This window comes from Talpa europaea (genome assembly GCF_964194135.1).
Source record: "Talpa europaea genome assembly, chromosome: 11".
NCBI lineage: Eukaryota > Metazoa > Chordata > Mammalia > Eulipotyphla > Talpidae > Talpa > Talpa europaea.
This window is the reverse complement of record NC_140078.1, coordinates 99,737,346-99,756,256: the sequence shown is the minus strand read 5'-3', so window position 1 is coordinate 99,756,256 and position 18,911 is coordinate 99,737,346. Positions and strand designations below refer to the sequence as shown.

Genomic DNA, 18,911 nt, shown 5'->3' with positions numbered 1-18,911 from the left:
AACACAGGAAATTATTGAAACTCGCCTCCTCTGGAAAGTGGGGCTTGGAAGTCAGAAGTGGAGAGACAGCTTCTTACCTGTATTCACCTGGAGAGTTTAAATGTTTGTACTCTGAATACACATTACTTTTATAATTTAAAGTTAAAACAAACATCTACATGCCATTCCATATTATATCTCCAAATAAACTCTTGTGAAGATTATCTATACAATGAAAGGGTACACTAACAACATACAGTGATACTGAAAGGATCTGTAGCCATAATATGTAAAGGCAAATAGATCAATATGAAAACCAATAGGAACATCAACAGACTCTAATAATGACATCACTTTCCTCAACTAGCAGGTTTGCCGTGGTCTTGGCCTTGGTCTTGGCATGGTCAAGGAGCCCTGTTCTACACAGGCCAGTGTTCTGTGGACAGCAGTGTTTACACACACTCAGGCCAAGCTACCATTCAGCTTGAGAGCCGGGTGGTCACCTGGGATCAGGCATTTGCAAGAACTGTCAGTGATGAAGTCCCTCCTACTTTAGCCCATCTGCATGATAGGAAAGTTGAGGCTCATGCTGGTGGACCCCCCCAGCTGTGGTAGCACCTAGACTCCGGCCGAAGTCTCCCAGGCTCCATCCCAGCCTGCTGTTATGTCCTTTCCAAAAGCTCCCATTAACCCACGTGTCACATCGACCATGCTCACGGTTTTCACTAAGCAGGAGATATCTTGGGAGATAAACACAGGAGTGGCCCCTTCCCAGTCTATAGGTTGTAATTGGGGGAAACTGAGGCACTGAGGAGTTGAAATGCACAGACCCAACCTGCTGAAAAGAAGAACCACTGGGGAATCCAGTTCACCATTATGCAGCAAGCTCGTGGTTCCTGGGGACCTTGGGGCGGATCAGAGGGCTTCAAGCCAGGTTGTGCCCAAGGTCCCAGCCGGTGCTGTGCTCCCGGGGATGAAAGGGGGCATGCCATCAACCACAATACAAAATGGTAACTGCAGGCAGGAGGCGAAAGGCACAGGGACAGGGGGAGCAGCACACCTGGTCCAGGTGGAGGAGCCCCTCAGGCGCTGTGTGCGCACAGTGATCACTGCCAGCCAGCGCTTGGTCACCAGCCATCCCCTCCGGCTAGACTGCCACCTCCTGAGGACACAGACTGGGTCTCTTTGCTACCGTCCCTCATGCCTATTACAGTGCTGGATGCCGGGCAGGAGCCACACCATTGTTCACACTGCCAGCGATGGAACACGACTCTCTGGTTCCCGCGCCCCTGTTCCTCTCCATCAATGCCCAGTCCTTCCGCAGCCATGGCTGGAGAGGATTTGGCCAAGGTGCCTCCTCAGGCTGTGTCTCCAGGCACTGGAACTTTCCTCCCCGCTGAGCTCATGGGTGAAATATGCTGACCGCTGGTCTCCCTTCTGCTTCCCCATCCCACAGGCGGGGGTTTCATCCTCTCCCATCAGCAAAAGAAAGCCAGTCCCCTGGGTGACACTGCAAAATCTGAAGGCTTGATTTATTTCCATTTCCCAAATTGTTCACAAGCAGGTCTTCCTAACTCGGAGGGAGTAAATTAATACCCTCCCTTCAAGCAGCATAATAGCTTCTGGAGGTCTTCAAAGCCCAGCTTTCTGCTGCCAACTTCAAAGCGTAAGAGCTTACATAAGCCTTTCACCTAGAAGGTGGGGGGGTGGGGGATTAGCAGAATGGGGATGGAGCAAACCCAGCAGCAAACGTCTCACTTCAGAACACAGGCCACTGGATCCTGTGTGCTTGGAGGTGCGGGCGCCCAGGGCTGCTGAGCGGTCTGTTCACTGCCCTCTGAGGAAATCACTCGGGAGCCGCTGGGGGCAGGCGGGGCCTTGCAAACAGGGAATTTTTTTCCGAACAGTCACAGGGATGCCCAGAGGTAATTGACCACAAGTCTGGGGTTGGACGTCTTCGTTCTTAGAAGTAGCTTCTAGAGACAGCACGGGCACTGGTGCAGATGATGAGGTGCACGTCCCAACTTCACGGTTGTGACCTGGGCAAGCCTGGGTGTGGCTTTGTCCCCGAGGCTTGGGGTTCAGTGGCGCAGTGGCCAAGCATCCCGCACAAGGCCCAGGCACGTCACGGTGGTACAGTGATTCCAAGCCATATAGCAGAATCCCAGAGGATGCGGCCAGAAGACTTTCTGGTTCCCATTGCCATTGTTTGATAAGTCAGGGTCATTGCGCCTCAGACTTCAGGAGCAGATTCATCCCAGTCCAAGGAATGACCCTGTCCTTACCTAGGCTGAGCTGAATTTTCTTTTGAGAGAAGAGAAAGGCGGCTTGCGGAAAAGATCCCCAGACCCACCAGTCCAGCCCAGGTCCACGTGCCAGAGATTCCTTTCAAGAAAGCTGTATTGGCTGCTCACCACCGCAAGGAGGTGGTGTAGCAAACACCCAGAGGCGCAGCACAGCCCTCGCTTGCGTTGCTCATGAGCCTGTTGGTGGACTAGCAAGACACCTCCAGACTTGGTTCTCTCAAGACTCAGTCCTTGGCGGTGTTTGGCTCCAGGGTCCAGACCTGACTCAAGTCTCCTCCATGTGGAAACATTCTGGGGTGCAGGCTGCAGGGATAGTAGGTCCCCTGAAGAAGTTCTTCTCATGGCAGATCACAGAGGGCTAAAGGACAACCCCCACGCACAAGCATATCTCAGGCTTCCGTCTGCATCACGTCTGCTAGTACACTGTTGACCAAAGCAAGTGACGCAGCCAACGCCAGAGCAGAGGGGCAAAGTGACATACTCCAAACCAAGGAAGGAGGAGGGAGGGTGAGTATTGGCTGGAAGATGATGTACTCGAACAAAGACCAAGTATCTGGTCATCTAGCAGAGTCAGGTGCAGAGGAAAGATATTGCAGGGAGAATTGGCACCCAGACTGCCAAGTCCAGTCTAAAGCTCTCTTCACTATGCCCTTGAATCCCAAGGTCACTGCAAAACACCAGGGGGTTACAGTCACCAACATGAGTGTGCCCTTCGGTTGCATTACAAAAAGTATGATGTCAGGAGAAAAGGAAGTGACAGTCCTACCCTGTTCTTGAGGCCTGTGCTCAGTCCTGGCTATAATACGGATAATAAGCTATATTACAGGTCAGGAGCTGGGACATTTCACTGAGAATGAAAACTCAAGGAGATATAGAACCACTGGCTTCAGGTCTCCCAAGCCTGAGGGAGCTCCAGAGAAGGCAGGTTTTAGCTGAACACAACACGAGGAAGTTGTGGCTGCTGTAAGCAGCGAGAGCCATTCAGCAAGCCCTTCAGCACCCCCCCTCTATCTTGGGGGAGTGAGGTGGCCGCCTCCTACTCACCCCACCAGCAGTACTCCAGGCCCATGTGCTCCAGTGCTCCGTACCTCAGGCAGAGGTGCATCAAGCTCCCGGTGCCTGCAAACTGGAACATCAAGCGTACTGTCAGCCTGGCCGGCAGCGCAAGCCCTGCAGCAGCGCAGGTCCTGGAAGCTGATGCGGGCAGTCAGGATGTGGCCCTGGAGTAGGGGTGCTGAGGGCGTTAGGGCACCTCCTCCTTCACCTTGGCAAAGCCTGGTGGTTTGAGGTCTGATTTCTCCCTGTCCCAGCTCTGTGCCAGTGCTGCTTTGCTGGGGACTAGGGGACAGTCACTGCTTGAATTAATCCCCTGTGAGGGGTCCGACCTGGAAGGGGCTGGGCCCTAGGGACAGCAGAGCGGGAACGGAGTGTGGGGGTGCCACTGTGATGAGTGGCTTGGCCAGGATGTATGTCTCCCCTTAAGCTGCTGCAGAGTGAAGTCCGAGGTTTCTCCTCCCCTTCTCCTTTGAGCTCTCAAGAAGTCATTCCCCTCATGCTCCCTGCTTTGCTCTCCGACCAGAAACTCGGGACAGTTGTAGTTGGTCTCCGGTATTTTCTCACGGGTTATGCATTTTCCCCTTTGCCAGCCTCCCATCCTCCTCACCCCTCTCCCGCTTTGGTCTGTGTTCTGCCTTGTCTTCTGGAAATGCAGGGGAGCAGGGTGGCCAGGCCTCAGCTCCTAACCTCTCTGAACTACAAGCATTATTACCCGAGGCCCACAGGACTGTCCTCACCTGCCCTGCCCTGCCCCCCCCCCCACCTTCGCAGGGTGACCTCGGGCTCAGCCCACAGCTTCCACCTGCTCTGACCGAGCCCCTTCCACCTCCCCGCAGGGACTGCATCATGCTCTGTTGCCTGAACAGCGGCACCAGCTTCGTGGCCGGATTTGCCATCTTCTCCGTCCTGGGCTTTATGGCATATGAACAGGGGGTGCCCATAGCGGAGGTGGCCGAGTCGGGTAAGTTGCTGCAGGTGGAGTGGTGGAGATAACAGTACTGTTTTTCTCCCCTGCTCATCCTTTTCCTGGTCCAGCTCTCCGCAGATGGCCCTGCCATCACTCCCAGATTCCTGGGAATTATCTGGGAGGGAAGCCATGATACCTCCTCACTCCTGAACCCAAGGCGTCCCCAGAGCCTCCATTTCCTCCACTTCCCCTGCTCCACTGTCTTGCCCACCCCCCCTGCAGCCCCACTACCCCCACTGCTCACCTTGATGGCTGCAGGAACCTCTCACTGGCCTCCCCACTCTACCATGGCGCCCTCCGTTGGATGCACAACCCTGCACGGTGATTTTTTTTTTTTCTCAAATTGCAAATCTGAACATGTCCTTCTCATGAAAAGCCTTTTTGGGCTTCTCATGTGGCTAGACTCAGCCCGGCCCATAGGCCCTGTGTTGCTAACTCCTGCAGCCTCACCACCACCTGGTTCTCCCATGCCCACTCTGCCCGCTGCTGCTGTGGTCTACCTTCACTTGCCTCACCACATTCTCCTTCCAGCCACAGGGCCTTTGCACATGCTGCTCCCTCTGCTGGTGGAAACCTTGTCTCCCTTTCCCTGCCCTAGATGTCAAATCCATGAGTGTGACATTCCTAAGTATGGACCAACATATGTATGTGTGAAGCACAATACAGGCAGGGTCACTGTCACCGAGGAGATTGTGTGAAATGGTTAATCGCTCTTCCCTCGATTTGCAGGGTGTTTGAATTCTGGAAAAAATTCATGATTGGTTACATGTTAGCATTTATTTAAAAGTACAGAGTTTGATTCTAACCCCAGGTAAGTGTGAATAGGTTTCTCCCCTAAAGGAGTATCTAGTGAGACAGTCTGTTGAGAGCCACGCAGGGAGCCTGCCTTTCTGGCCTCCACTGAGTAGACCTACCCCAGGTACCACAAGACCAGACTGCCTCTGGTCCTGTTCCACACAGGCTGTTTCTGCCCAACGCACAGTCAGGGGTGCCTCTGGGGCGAGCTGAGCCATGCACAGCGGTGGATGTGGACACAGAGCAGGACACTGCACTCCAGACTCTGCTCCATGCCGCTCAGGGTCCACCTTCCCTGGGTAATGGATGCCAGAGGTAGACACGGTCCTGCTGAAGTCAGGGGTCCAGAGCTAGGCCAGAGGGTGCCAGCACCATGGAGCTCACCAGCACCCAACACCCAGCACCTGCTCTGGGCAGGGACTGTCTCCCACGGTCCTCGGCTCCACATTTCCAGGAGGCACTCTCTCCACCCCCCACTTTTTACACATGAGGAAGCTGAGGCTCAGAGAGGTGAGGTGGCTCACTCAAGGTCACCTAGCCTGGAAGTGAAAGAGCTGGGGTTTAATTCGGGCCCTCTGGCTCCAGGGCCCACTGAGGGGGAGGCCTCTGGCACTTGATAAAACAGCCCTGCGCTTCCTCGCATGGAACCACTCATGGCCTGTGAGGAGGGAGCATTGGAGCTTCATCCTCCCCAAGAATCCGCTTGCTCTGTTGTGAAATGAACATCCTAATTCCCACCTAAGTGTTGAGCGAGCGCTGAGCGAGGAGGCATAGACAGGAAGGGGAAGGGCCAACTAAATATAAATTTGCTTGGCTTTTATTTTAAATTGAAAGCATATTCATTGTAGAAAAATGTGAAAAGGGAAAAAAATCTCCAATCCCTGGCCGACAACACTTTGGAGTTCTGCCAGAACCTTCCATGCGTCTATTTGTGTTGATGAAAACTGGCACGTGTGTCCTCGGCCTTGGGCAGGCTGCACCTTTCCATTCCCAAGCGAGCACGAGACGCTGAGTTTGCCTGCAAACTCAGAGGGGCTCGGTCATGACCGCGTGGCAATCCCCTGAATGGGGGTGTCACCCTTGATATCTCAGACCTGGGGGGGACCTCATGAAATGCTCGCAGTGCAACCACAAGGTGGGCTTGCTCAGGCCCCCACCCACGGCTTTGCAGAGTGCACCACCCCACGTACCCATCACAGACCTCAGAGCTCAACCTGAGGCCACCTGGACCCCCGCGGCTCAGCCTGATACTGGCCACTCCTGCAGCACCTCCCTAGGCTGCTCTGGGTGCCTGCAGGTAGCCCTGCCCGCTAAGCAGACTTGGGATATGGATCAAACCAGGGTCCTTTGTCAGAAGCCACCTCACCTTGCTCAGAGGACCTGGACTCACTGCTGAGGGTTGATTTGGGGGGGATTAGGTGCCAGACCATTCAGGGGGCTGTCCCAGCACAGCCGGAGCCAGGAAGAGGCACCCACTTCTCACAGGCTCAGCTTTGCCCACTGCGAGCCCAGTGCCCCAGACTCACTGCCCTCCCTGCAGCCCCTCAGGCTGGGGCTGACTCTCTCCCAGTCAGGATGCCCTCTCCAAGGGAATGCTGTGAACACCTCCAGCCTCTAATACGTTTGATTATGTAGATTAAATGGACAGCTCACAGGATGAAAGGACAACATCCTGTGATGTTTTCTATGCTAACAATAAACAATCGGAATTTTTTTTAAAATTCTGCTCTTGGGCCTCCCTGGTGGCGCAGGTGGTTGAGTGCTGCACTGTGAAGCTGTCCACAGCCTCTGCAGTGAAGGCTCGATCCTGGACAGCCAGCGAGAATCCCGCATGGCACAGCAGACCTCTCCTATCTCACCCGCTGCTCCCCTCAGCAGTGTATTTCACTCAGTCTGCCTGTTCTGTTCCCCGATATGTCTCTGGTGAATCCTCCCATGTATCTGGCCTGTGCCCTGGTTCTTGTATAAAAATAAATAAATCTTAAAAAAAAAAAAACCAAACTTCTGCTCTTCACAAGATACATTTAAGAAAATGAAAAGGCGCATCACAGATGAGGAGACCTGCTCTTCTCTGATAGAGGATTTATTTAGATTCCAGAAATAGAGAGAATTCCCACAGCCCATAAAAAGGAGACCACCCAATAAAAAGAGGGCAAAGATTCAAACAGGCGCTTTAGACAAGGCATATGAGTGCACGGAGAAGACATGCGAGGATGCTCCACATACAATAAAAAACTAAAATGACATAACTCCATTCCGGATCAATTTAAAAAACTGACGATATGGAGGACTGGAATAGACACGGAGCCCCTGGAATGCCCGACTGCGGCTGGTGGGATGCAAAACCACACCACTGCTGGGGAAATCATCGTCCTCAGTTTTCGAAACAGATCAAAGAAAGAGGGTTTGAACCCAGGCCATCCTTGACACTCTGTGCCAGACCTGCCACGGCTGGCGTCTCCCCTGACAGCAATAAAGCTCATCCTGCGGGGACACCGCCGAGCTCTCTATTCAGAGCAGCCGAAAGACGTGAGGTGGACCTGGGAGGGGAGGGGAGAAGCCCACAGCTTGGGGGCGCAGCATTGGTCTAGCCTGGACTCCTAACTACCTGCGTGGGGGGGCTGGGTCCTTGCCTCCCCCTAGAATCAGAATCAGCCGCTGGGCGGACCTGGGAGCCTGCATTTCACCAAGACCCTGCCTGTGCCTGTGGGGAGGGTAGAGGCAGCCTGTGCAGAGGGCAGTTTGTGTTGTCACTCCAGCCCCAGCCTGAGCCCCACTCTCCTCACTCCTGCACCTCTCTCTATCTCGGCTCTCTCGGCTGCAGCGTGGCAGTGCCCGGGCGCCCAGCTCATGGGGTGGTGGGAGAGCTGAGTGACCCGGTGAGAGGCAGCAGGGCCAGCGCAGACCCAGCTTGGGTTGGGTAATAGCTGGAGGGACCAAGCGCCTCCCATCACCTGTCTCTCTCTCCTCCCTCCAGGCCCAGGGCTGGCCTTCATCGCGTACCCCAAGGCTGTCACCATGATGCCCCTGTCCCCGCTGTGGGCCACCTTGTTCTTCATGATGCTTATCTTCCTGGGCCTGGACAGCCAGGTAAGCCCTGGGGGCAGCGGCTGGGGGTCCCAGTAGAGGACAGGGAGCCGCACTGCTCTGGGAGGCTCAGGTTGTCAGGACCCGCTCACTGTGCCACCTGCTTCTGTCTACCAGGCTCTCCCCAGTCACCCCCAGACACGTCTGTCTGCTCAGGTCCCTCCATGACTTCCCTGACTCTGTCTCCCTTACCTGCAATCCCCTACTCGCCGCCCAGGTTTCTGGGAAGTTGCTCAGTGCTTCCATGCTGCCAGCCTCTGCCCACCAGCACCGCCTGGCAGAGCAAAGAAATTCCCAAGTGGGCAACCCTCCTGGCCTCCAAGGGCCACCAGCACACACGTCCCTGTTCCAGCCCCATCACTGAGGACACAAGACATAGAAGAGTGCTCGCTTCCTTCTTCCATCTCTGTCTGTTGCCACCGGGATGTGCTCCAGACATCGATGAGGGTCCTCTGTCCCACCCCCAGCTCCCCCAGGCCCCCCACATCCCACCTGACTTCCTGCCTCTTTCCTCATCCCCAGCTCCCCCTGCAAAGGGTTAGAGCTGGCAGTAGAGGTTCCCTTCTCCCTTTTCCTTATCCACATACAGGCAGGGGCTTCCCATCCTGCCCCAGCCATCTCCCTGGTTCCCTGGAGAACCCCTCAGCCGCTCCCCAGCCCCAGAGACCTGCGCTTGGTCCTGCCACCCACCGCACTGGCTCCACAGAACCCAGTGGGTCTTCCGGCCCAAGCCAGTGACCACTCTCAGCCCGGGGCCTGTCGACGAGCTGCTGCCCTCACCCGTGTCCTTGCACAGGTCACTTAGCACCCAAGCCGTGGCCAGTGTATCTGTCCACCCTGCCAAGTCCAATTTCTCCCCCTGAACGGTTTCTCAGAAACCGCTAAGCAGAGCCACTGAAGCCCCGTGTGTTTCTACTGATAATCCTCCCTGGCGTTGTCACGGGCGGCCTCAGGAGAGATGATGTCAGCCGTGCGTGACAGTGACATGCGGGCGTCCTTCTCAGAGCATGGTGGGAGGCGGGCCCAGCTCTGCACGTCCCGGGCTGGCCCCGCGGTGTTTGCAAGGGCCTGGGCCCCAGAGTTCCGCCATGGAGGGCGGATGAGCACCCCTGCCCCAATGCAGTGCTTTGCCACCATAGCCACCTGGGCTGGGACTCCCTGCTTTTATCCCATGTTACAGATGAAGAAATTGAGGTTCGGTGATGCTGAGTGACTTGCTGGGACAGCACCAGGTCTCTGCCTCATGGCCCACCTGCTCTCAAGTCACTTCAGTTTCGATCCTGGGTTAATGGTCCCCTTGGAGTCCCCCCCTCCTTTCCTGGGGACCCTTTCCTGGGAGAAGGGATGAGCACAGCCAGCCCCGCTGGAGAGACAGGCAGCCTGGAGGCTGGGGCCGGGCTCTGGAATCAGACAGGGCTGCGGGAGTGCCAGCCCACGACTTGCCTGCTGTGTGACCCTGGGCGGGGCCTCACCACTCTGTGCCTCCCTTTGCCTGCCCGGCGAGGCTGGAAATACCATTCAGGGGACAGCAGTGAGTCAGAAAGGATTTGGGGCCAGGAAGTGGCTCAGGGAAGGGAGTCTAGCCAGAGGCCCCCATCGTGTCCTCTGTGTCCTCACTCACGAAACAGGAATAGTAACAGCAGGTCAGCAGTCAGCGCAAATAACCTCATGTCTGTGAACTACTCAGATATGGTGTTTGCCATTGTTATTATTTATTATTATTTACTGATCAAATATTTTCTGAGCTTCTCCTCTGTGCCACTAGAAATAGAAAATGAAAATGATGTGGCTCCTGCCCTCCAGGGTCTCACCTTGTAGGGGGACAGACATACGCTAGCATAGGCCCCGGGGGTGAGGGACCCTGGCCCCTCTCTCCGAGGGGGAGGTAACAAAAATCATCATGCAGGAAATCTGCCCCCCATGCGGGGAGAACCTGGGGGCTGATTGGTTTGCTGGGTTATTTGGACTGAGTATTGAGGGCTGAGGGGGAGTGTGTTCGCCTGGCCCCGTCTCAGCAGGGCAGGTACAGCGGGGCATGTGGTCTGCGGTCCAAGCCAGCATGGTCTGCCCAGGGCCAGAGACTCACAGCAGAAACCAGAGCTGGGTGTTGGCTTAGCCCTGAGTACCCTCCACTCAGCAGAGGGGGGCTTGCCCCCCACCAGAAGCAAAGGGCAGGGGAATGAACACATTCCTACAGAACAGGTAATCAAATCTCGCCCACAGAGCCTGACTACAGCCTGCCACCCGCAGGACACGCAGCCCTTGAGACAGTTACAGACATTCCTGTCTCGCCTCCCTGGGAGGGACCGACTGGGTCTCATTTAAATCGTGGACTCAGGACAAGGCCCAGCACAGAGGCACATAACAGGCAGGTGGGGAGAAGGGACGCTAGCCTTGGAGTCAGATCCCAGTCCAAGTCCTCTCGCAGTCACGTCCTCTCTGAGAGACCTCGGCCTGGTCACTTCCCCGCTCTGAGCCTCGCTGACCTCATCTGTTTAAAACAGAGCTCTGTAGGGCTGGGGGTTGCTGCCGCTCTCGGAGCCTCTGTGGGTGTGAGTGATGGTGGGGTACAAGCCCAGCAGGGTGGGGCTCACGCTCATACCTGCCACGCTCGCCTGGAGCCAGAGCCACCAAGGGCAGCCTCACTCCTCCGTCCCTCCCTCCCCAGTTTGTGTGCGTGGAGAGCCTTGTGACGGCCGTGGTCGACATGTACCCCAAGGTCTTCCGGAGGGGCTACCGGCGCGAGCTGCTCATCCTGGCCCTATCGGTCGTCTCCTACTTTCTGGGCCTGGTGATGCTGACAGAGGTGAGTGTTGGCTGGCGACACTGGGCGGGGGCCCGACCTGGGCTTTGGGTGCGGTGGGGCTGCCGCCACATCCCGCTCAGAGATGCAGGAGCCTGTGCCTGGCCAGCCTGGTGGCCTGTGCCTCGGCGCTCGTGGACACAGTGGGCAGCTCTGCAGGCCTCAGCACAGGGTCTCGCTCAGCAGAGGCTCAGCCGAAGCCCCAGAGGTGCCTGCTCACAGAGGGAAATGCCGGCTCCCCTGGCCGTTGTGAGCAGGGGCCCCTGGCCTGCCCCAGCCCCTCCTCCTCAGCCCTGCTGGGACTGTGAGGCCTACCAGGACCTCCAGTTAAGGCTGCCTCACAAAACCATGTCGCCCTCCCGTCCTGCAGCTCTCCTGTCTGATGGTTTCTCAGGTGTCTTGGGAAGTTGAGATCAGCCATCATTCTTCCCAAACTCACAAGATTAATTTAAAAAGTGGGGTTAAAATAAAAAAAAAAAAAGATTGCCTAGAGACAAGAAGAGGTTTTATACAAACCACAGAAAGAAATGCAGGAAAACAGAACCCATCAGAGCAGCAGATGTGGGCCTGGGGAGCACGGGGGTGACGCCACCTGGTTGAACCTCCTCGTCCTCCACCTCTCAGCTCCAGTGCCACCTCCTCCTGGAAGCCATCTCTGCTTTCCTTCCCCCCAACATCTGGTTCCAAGCTCAGCTAACTTCCCACCCTTATGATGACCCATCTGTTCACCTGTCTCCCTCAGCAGATCCCGGGCTTGCTCTGCTCGGTGCCCCTGGCAACAGGTTGGGGCCTGGCACGGGTGGTCAGTCAGCATGCGGCCGCTGGGGCCATTTGTGCTCCTGGCCACCATCACGTTAATGGGGGCGATCATCAGCATTTGAGCAAACGGCAGCTACGCATTTCCCGTTTCCACCTCTCCTCTCTCCACGCAGGGAAGCCGGCGCTGCAGTGAGCAGGGCCTTATTAAGGGCTGGTTAATTACAGAGGCTTTGTCACATACAAATTGGAGGGGGTGGGGTGCCTGATATGTTAGACACTCACAGGAGAGCAAGCAATGGCCTGGTGGGCAACCGGCCGGGAGCAGGCAAGGGAGACATCTCCAGGGTCGCCGGCCCCAGGCACCCCCTGCATAGCCTTCTGCCCACCCCCGCACCGGAGCCTCAGGTCTGCCCGGGGTGCGGCTGGGGTCCCTCAGGAGCCAACGCTTGACTGCCTGAGGTTGTTCATCAGCCTCCGTGGAGAATGGTCTGTGAGCGATCACACCGGGGAAATTCAAATTGCCAAATGGGCCGTGTCCACCCACCTCAGCCTTCACAGTAATTGCTGGCAAGAGCTTCTCCCTCATTTATCCACATTTAAAACCCAGCTCTAGGGGAAAAATAGGCCACATACTTCCTTTCTCTCACCATGGCTTTGCGGTAGGTGGTTAGGAGCCTGGGCTCTGCAGTCAGGCCCCCGGGGCTCGGTGCTCCATCCACACCCAGCAAGCTGCGTGACCCGGGTCTTGCTGCTCTGGGCCTCAGTTTCCGCATGTGACAGTAATCATCACCGTGAAGGAGGAGCCAGACTGAGACTTGTGGGGCGGAGGGGAGAGATGCGAAATGGAGGCTGGAATGAGGAGAGAACATGTTCTCATTTCATGTGTGATGCGCATGGAAGGAGAACAGTATGATGGAGCTGGTCCGCACCGTTCCTGCACCTCACAGAGTGTGACTGCTCACCTACTGTGTGCTGAGTCCTGGGCCAGAAACGGACACAGCTGTGGACAAGATAGAGTCCTTCCCCAGTTAGCACTTACTGGGGAGTCAGGCCTGCTGCTGAGAGCCAGAAACACAAGGAGGACCTGTGTGGGGCCCTCCCAGTGGGAGCTCAAAGTGTCAGGGCTGCTGGTAGAGGGAACCCTTTTTTTTTTTTTTTTAACAGTGAGTCCATAAAACATGCCATGAAGGCCCAGGAAAAAAATGAGGCTATCAAGGAGGGCTTCTTGGAGGAGGTGGCATTTGGGCTGTGCTTTGAAGGAACTTAACCAAGTAGAAAGAGGTAGCAGATGTGAAGGGGTCTGCCACTTCTGTTGCAGAAGTGGGACTGTCCCTGGGTCAGTTCAGGAGGGAGTGTGTTGAGGGTAGCTGATAGGAGGGGGAGATAAACCCTGACAGGCAGAGAGAAAGAAGCCAGGGGTGATTTTAAGTGGCAGAATGATGTCATCAGATCAGCATGTTAGAAAGTTCTCTATGGAAGCTGGTATGTGGAAGGGTTGAGGGAGTCAGGCCAGCGGCAGGGAGGCTGCGAGCTGCTGCTTTCCCTCCAGTCTGATTTTCTGTGTCTCCTCTGGGGCTTGGGGAGCAGAGACAAGACAAACCACCACAGACCCCGGGGTCCCTCCTAGGGGACACCCAAGTGCCAGGTTCTGAGGACACTGGGCAGTTTCTAGCCAATGGTAACTACGAGACAGAGGGCCCTTCCTGAGACCAGCCCACTGACCCTGCTCTCATGTGTCTGTTCATCCCCGTCCATGCATCCGTCCTCCCGCCTCGCAGGGTGGCATGTACATTTTCCAGCTCTTCGACTCCTATGCTGCCAGTGGCATGTGCCTCCTCTTTGTGGCCATCTTTGAGTGTGTCTGCATCGGCTGGGTGTACGGTGAGTCCAGGCCCAGTCCCCCATGCCCCAGGGCCAGGCTCGGTGGCTTATCTCCACCTACATCAATCTCCACCTCCTTCCCCTTAGAGACTCCCTGACCTTCCTTGGGAGATCTATTAGATCTACTAGAGATAGATCCCTTGGGGGATCTATACCTGCTTTCCCACCCCTGCAGAGCAAGGGCGGGCTCCAGGCCCCTGGCACAATCACCTTGGCCAGTCTCTGTGTCCCTAAGGCTTGATTCTCTCTTATGTAAAGTGGACTGGTTAGCACCCTGTATCCCAGAAGGAGATAATGTAAGCAAGGCAGCACCCCTCTTTGACCCCATCCCCCAAACCTGATGATGAGGAGGGCTGTCACGCGCCATGATGGCCAACACCCCTGCCACCGCCTGGCTCAGAACGGACACCCCTGCAGGCCATCTGGTCCCTGTGGGACAGCCACTCCCTCCCCTGCCTCCCAATGGCACCACCTTCCACACCATTCTCTGGGTTCGGGTCTTTGTGATGTCGGAGCAGAGTCCCTCCTGCTAAGTTCACGCCACAGCTTGTCTCCAGGTGGGAAAAGCAAAGCGCTCCCCCCCCCACCCCTGCATCTTGTACAAAACTTCTCTGGGTGTCCCTCTGTTTCATTCTCAACAGGAAGCAACCGCTTCTATGATAACATCGAAGACATGATTGGCTACCGGCCACTGTCACTCATTAAGTGGTGCTGGAAGGTCGTCACCCCTGGGATCTGTGCGGTAAGGACCCTGTCAGGAGCCACCTCTGGCCCACCCACCCGCCTTCCCACACCAGAGCCCCCCAGCCCCGCTGAGGGGACTAGGAGGCACCACCCCCGGGGAGCCTGCCATCCTATGAAGCTGGCCACATGGGGACCGTCGGGCTGGAGGCAGCACCCAGCTCCGCCACCTGTTTGTGTGTGACCGTGAACAAGTCACCTCCCTTCCCGAGGCTCTATTCTCACCGACCAGGCAGCTGGGGCCAGCTCATGGTAGTATGAGGCAATGTGTGGCCTTGTTAACTGTAAGAGCAGCAAGCTGAGGGGCAGGGGGCCATGCTCTGCCCCGAAGGCCAGACTCCAGAGAGGCCTGTGTGGAGGACACTAAATCTCTGAAACCCCCTCTGCCGTTCACCGCCTTTTGGCCTCCGAGCATCTCTTCAGAGCTCTAAAAGGCAGCTTGGAAACCAGTCCTGAGAAGCAGCTAGGAAAAGAATAAAATCTTGACAGGCAGGGGTAGTGAGCGTCCCCCAGCCCCCGCGAGGCCTCCAATATGTGGGCTTCCCTTCCCTGTGTGTCCCCATTGCGGGGCTCTTCACGGCTATCGGCGGCTGGCCCCTGGCCCCTCCAGCCTCCCTCCTGCAGGCCTGGCCCATGTGGTCACTTGGGGCCTGGCCTGTCTCCACAGGGCATCTTCATCTTCTTCCTGGTCAAGTACAAGCCACTCAAGTACAACAATGTCTACACCTACCCGGCCTGGGGCTACGGCATCGGCTGGCTCATGGCCCTGTCCTCCATGCTCTGCATCCCACTCTGGATCTTCATCAAGGTGTGGAAGACAGAGGGGACACTGCCCGAGGTGAGACAGAGGGCCCGGAGGACCCGGCCTGGGTAGGCTGTGGAGCAGGGGCCAGCCAGGGCCCGCTCTGGTCTCAGCTTCTCACCTGGGCAGGGGAGTGACAAGACCCGCCTTGTGGCCAGCTCCTCCCTGGCAGGTATGAGGCCTGGGGTGGAGCAGTGTCTCTGAGCTCAGCCTTGGTCTCCTCGTCTGTAAAATGGGGTCAGCAGCAATCTCTGACAGAGGGCACTGTGAAGGTTAGTGAGTTTATTCAAGGAAAATACCTAGACCTAGACGGGGACCTGAATTGAGACTAAGCATTGGCTCCTGCTGTTCTGTCCATTCTGTTCATTAATGACCTTTGCCATTCCCAGGGCAAAGGGAAAGGGTCTGGATTTGGGGAACAGCGACCCATGTTGTCCCTCTGCCCAGCTCTCTGCCCTCTGGGGCTTCTCGAATCCTCCAAGCAAACTGGGATCCCAGGCATCGTTTCCCACATGTAACAGATAGTGAAGTGGAAGCTCAGAGACACTAAGTCCCTCGCCTAAGAAGATCACACAGCCCAAAACTAGCAAATCACATATTTTAAAATTATGTTTATGGAGGTGATATTGGTTTACAGCACCCTGTGTCATTTAGGGGCATCAGACTCACACCTCTTCAGGTGTATGTTACCACACCCAGGCCGTAACCCCCAGCTCCATAGGCCCCTCCCTCTCTGATGGCCTCAGTTCTGCAGCCAGATCGCAAGGGTGTGTTCTAAGCTAGACCTTTTTGTTGTTGTCAAGATAAGTGTCCTTATGTGACATTGTTAGTGGAAGGTGCAAGACACGATCCAGTGTCTGCAGTGATGCGTGAACTGATCCCCACAGGGTTTAGTTGCATCCATCACCCTGCACAGTTATAGGCTTTGTTTCTGGTGATGAGAACTTTTAGGACCTGCTCTCAATAATTTTCAAATGTGTAGTATTGTTAACTATAGCCCCTTGTTGAACATCGCATCCCAGGACGCGTTTACTTTACAACTGGAAGTTTGTACCTTTTGACCCTCTCCACCCAATGTGCCTGTCTCGCCGCCCCCTCCCCCCCACCCCAGGCAACCACCAGAAGGTCCTGTGTCTGTGGGCTGCATTTGGTTGGGTTTTGCATTTGTTTGTTTGTTTTTTTAATATTTATTTATGCATACAAGAGCTGGGGTACAGGCCAGAGGTGGGGGGGGTGAGAGGATTCACCAGAGACAGAGTGGGGAGCAGAACAGGCAAACTGACCAAAGTATACTGCTGAGGGGAGAACCAGAGAGTCAGGAGAGGTCTGCTGTGCCATGTGGGTAGCTCCCTGGTGGGGTATTGAACCCATGCTGCAGTGGCTGCTTCATAGGTTGCGTCTTAACCCCCTGTGCCACCAGGGAGTCCCTTGCATTTTTTTTTTTTAATTCCACATGTAAGTGAGATCATACAGTATTTCTCTGACTTCTTCCACCTAGTTGAATGTCTTCAAGGTCCACCCGTGTTGTTGCAAATGGCAAGATCGCCTTCTTTTTTGTGGCCGAACAACATTCCAGGGACAGAGAGGGGTGGAGCTATAGCAATCTGATTTCTTTCACCCGTCTGTGGCACCTGAGCTGCTTAGCTTCTGTGTCTTGGTGGATGGTTATGCCACATTGAAATGGGGGTGCAGATAGCTTTTAGGTTAGTGTTTCCACTTCTTCAGATAACAACCCAGAATTGCAGGATCATGTGGTTCGATTGCTGATTTTTGGAGAAGATGCCATACTGTGTTCCATCGTGGGTACCAAATTTTTTTAAAACAGCGTCATTGTAGTCTGTTTTATGTATCATAGCCCTCGCCTCTGTTGGTGTATGACTCTATGAGTAACTTTCCGTGTCAGGCCATCACCCCATAGACCAGTTTCAGGACACGCCCACCACCCTAGTGAGGTCCCCATGCCCACCTGGCGTCACCCCTCCTGCCCATGCCTTTGCGGGTTCTGGACATTTCCTCTCCAGAGCTTGTGGGCGTGGCCTGCAGGCAACAGCGCGGATCCCACGTCTTACTGCCGAGCACATCCTCTGTTTACTCTCCTGCCCGCCTGCTGGTGGATCAGATGGTTGGAGTCGGTTTCTCGCTGGCTTAGCAAACTGTTTGCCGGGTGCCTGACACTGTTGCCAGCAGTTTACAAACACTGGGGCATTACATTCCGTGCAAGCCCGGGAGGTGGAGGCTCCCATTGTCCCCATTTCACAGGTGAGGCACCTGAAGCACAGAAAGGGGAAGCAACTTGCCCGAGGGCACGCAGCCTTTGGGTGTAGAGCAGGTGCACCGCGGTGCTCCGGTCCCCTCTTCCCTCTGCCGGACTGGACACACCCGCGGCAGGATCTGGTCTCTGCCCCTGGATCCCCAGCATCTTCGGTCAAGCTGGGGCCCGGGCCTCCATGCGGGGCGGGAGAGGGTGAGAAAGCACCCGACCCTGGCGGGCCTCTCAGACGGCCCTCCCTCCTCTCCCACCGTCTAGAAGCTCCGGAGGTTGACGATCCCCAGCGCCGATCTGAAAATGCGGGGCAAGCTTGGGACAGGCCCACGGACGGTGATGGTTAATGACTGTGACGCCAAACTCAAGGGCGATGGGTCCATTGCCACCATCACAGAGAAGGAGACGCACTTCTGAGCCGGCCGCCGGGGGACCGCCGCCTCCCGTGTGCACAGGACTCCCTGGGACACCCACTTCACCTAACGGTAGCCGCGCGCCGACCCGCACGGGGTTTATTAACAAGTTAATTTTACAGTGGCCGTGCCCACCCTGGCTTGAAGTCACAGGCCCCGCCCCGCCCCCCGTTCTCTGGAAGTAACACTACGAGAGATAATACTGTACAGTGACTAGCAGCACCCCCTTGTGCTCCCACGCTTTTAACCAGTGTTTTCTAGGGCTTAGGAAGAACTGTATCATATGGCAAACTTTGATATTCGGGCTGTGGCGCGGGCGGGGCTGGAGCCAGGCCTGGCCTCCTCGGCAGCCTCTGAGCGCGCCATTCCGCGTCCCGGGCTTGCCCCCCCACTTGCAGCCTCCCCCCTTCCTCACCCCCCCAGGACTGGCTCCTCCAAACCCTCCCTCCACCAGCCCCACCTCCCAGCAGCGGGTTTGCAGACGGCAAGGCTGTGTCGAAGAGAAAGTCCCACCAACTAGGGGCTCCTCCGCCCTCTCCCACTAAGTGACCTTGGGCACCCCCTCTCCGACCCCAGACAGTTTTCCCATCTCCCAAGTGGGAGGACTGGGTCGGCAGCTCTCGGAGCAGCTCTCCAGGACCCTCTGTCCCTCCACGCCCCCTGGCCTGCAGACCTGCCCTGGGGCTTGGGTTCTCCTGAAAACTCACGCAGTCACCCCTCTGTCCTGTCTCCGCTCCCACCCTCAGCTCCGCCTCTGCAGCCTCGAGGTGCTGGCTGCGGGGGCCTGGGGCTGGCTGCGGGGGCCTGGGGCTGGCTTGGCCGTGGTCGGGAAGCAGCCTCTGTTCTCCTGTGGCTGTCCTGCCTCTGCCTGGAGTCTGCATCCGAGACCCCGGGGACCTGGACCCGGTCCCCTCCCCTGCCACCTCTTCCCTCTCACCGTCCCTGGCCCTCCTGTCTCTCCAGCACCTGCCCTGCTCAGTCTCCTCCCTGTTCTTCCTATCACCAGCAGAGCCTTCTAGGAGGCTTCTTCCTACCCTTTTTGGAGGAGCCATCCCACCA

General features: G+C 56.4%; 1 protein-coding gene across 1 annotated transcript in view; it reads left to right on the top strand.

Annotated features, from left to right (window-relative positions):
• SLC6A11 (solute carrier family 6 member 11) overlaps positions 1–17,856 on the top strand; it is a gene marked incomplete at both ends in the record, with an annotated part of 83,672 nt that extends 65,816 nt beyond the window's left edge. The window contains 7 exons of the mRNA XM_084246779.1: positions 4,178–4,302; positions 8,081–8,193; positions 10,859–10,996; positions 13,531–13,633; positions 14,275–14,375; positions 15,042–15,212; positions 17,704–17,856. Coding sequence (XP_084102905.1) covers positions 4,178–4,302; positions 8,081–8,193; positions 10,859–10,996; positions 13,531–13,633; positions 14,275–14,375; positions 15,042–15,212; positions 17,704–17,856 — 904 coding nt within the window. The remainder of the gene's footprint in view (positions 1–4,177; positions 4,303–8,080; positions 8,194–10,858; positions 10,997–13,530; positions 13,634–14,274; positions 14,376–15,041; positions 15,213–17,703) is intronic.
• Positions 17,857–18,911: the final 1,055 nt, after the last annotated feature.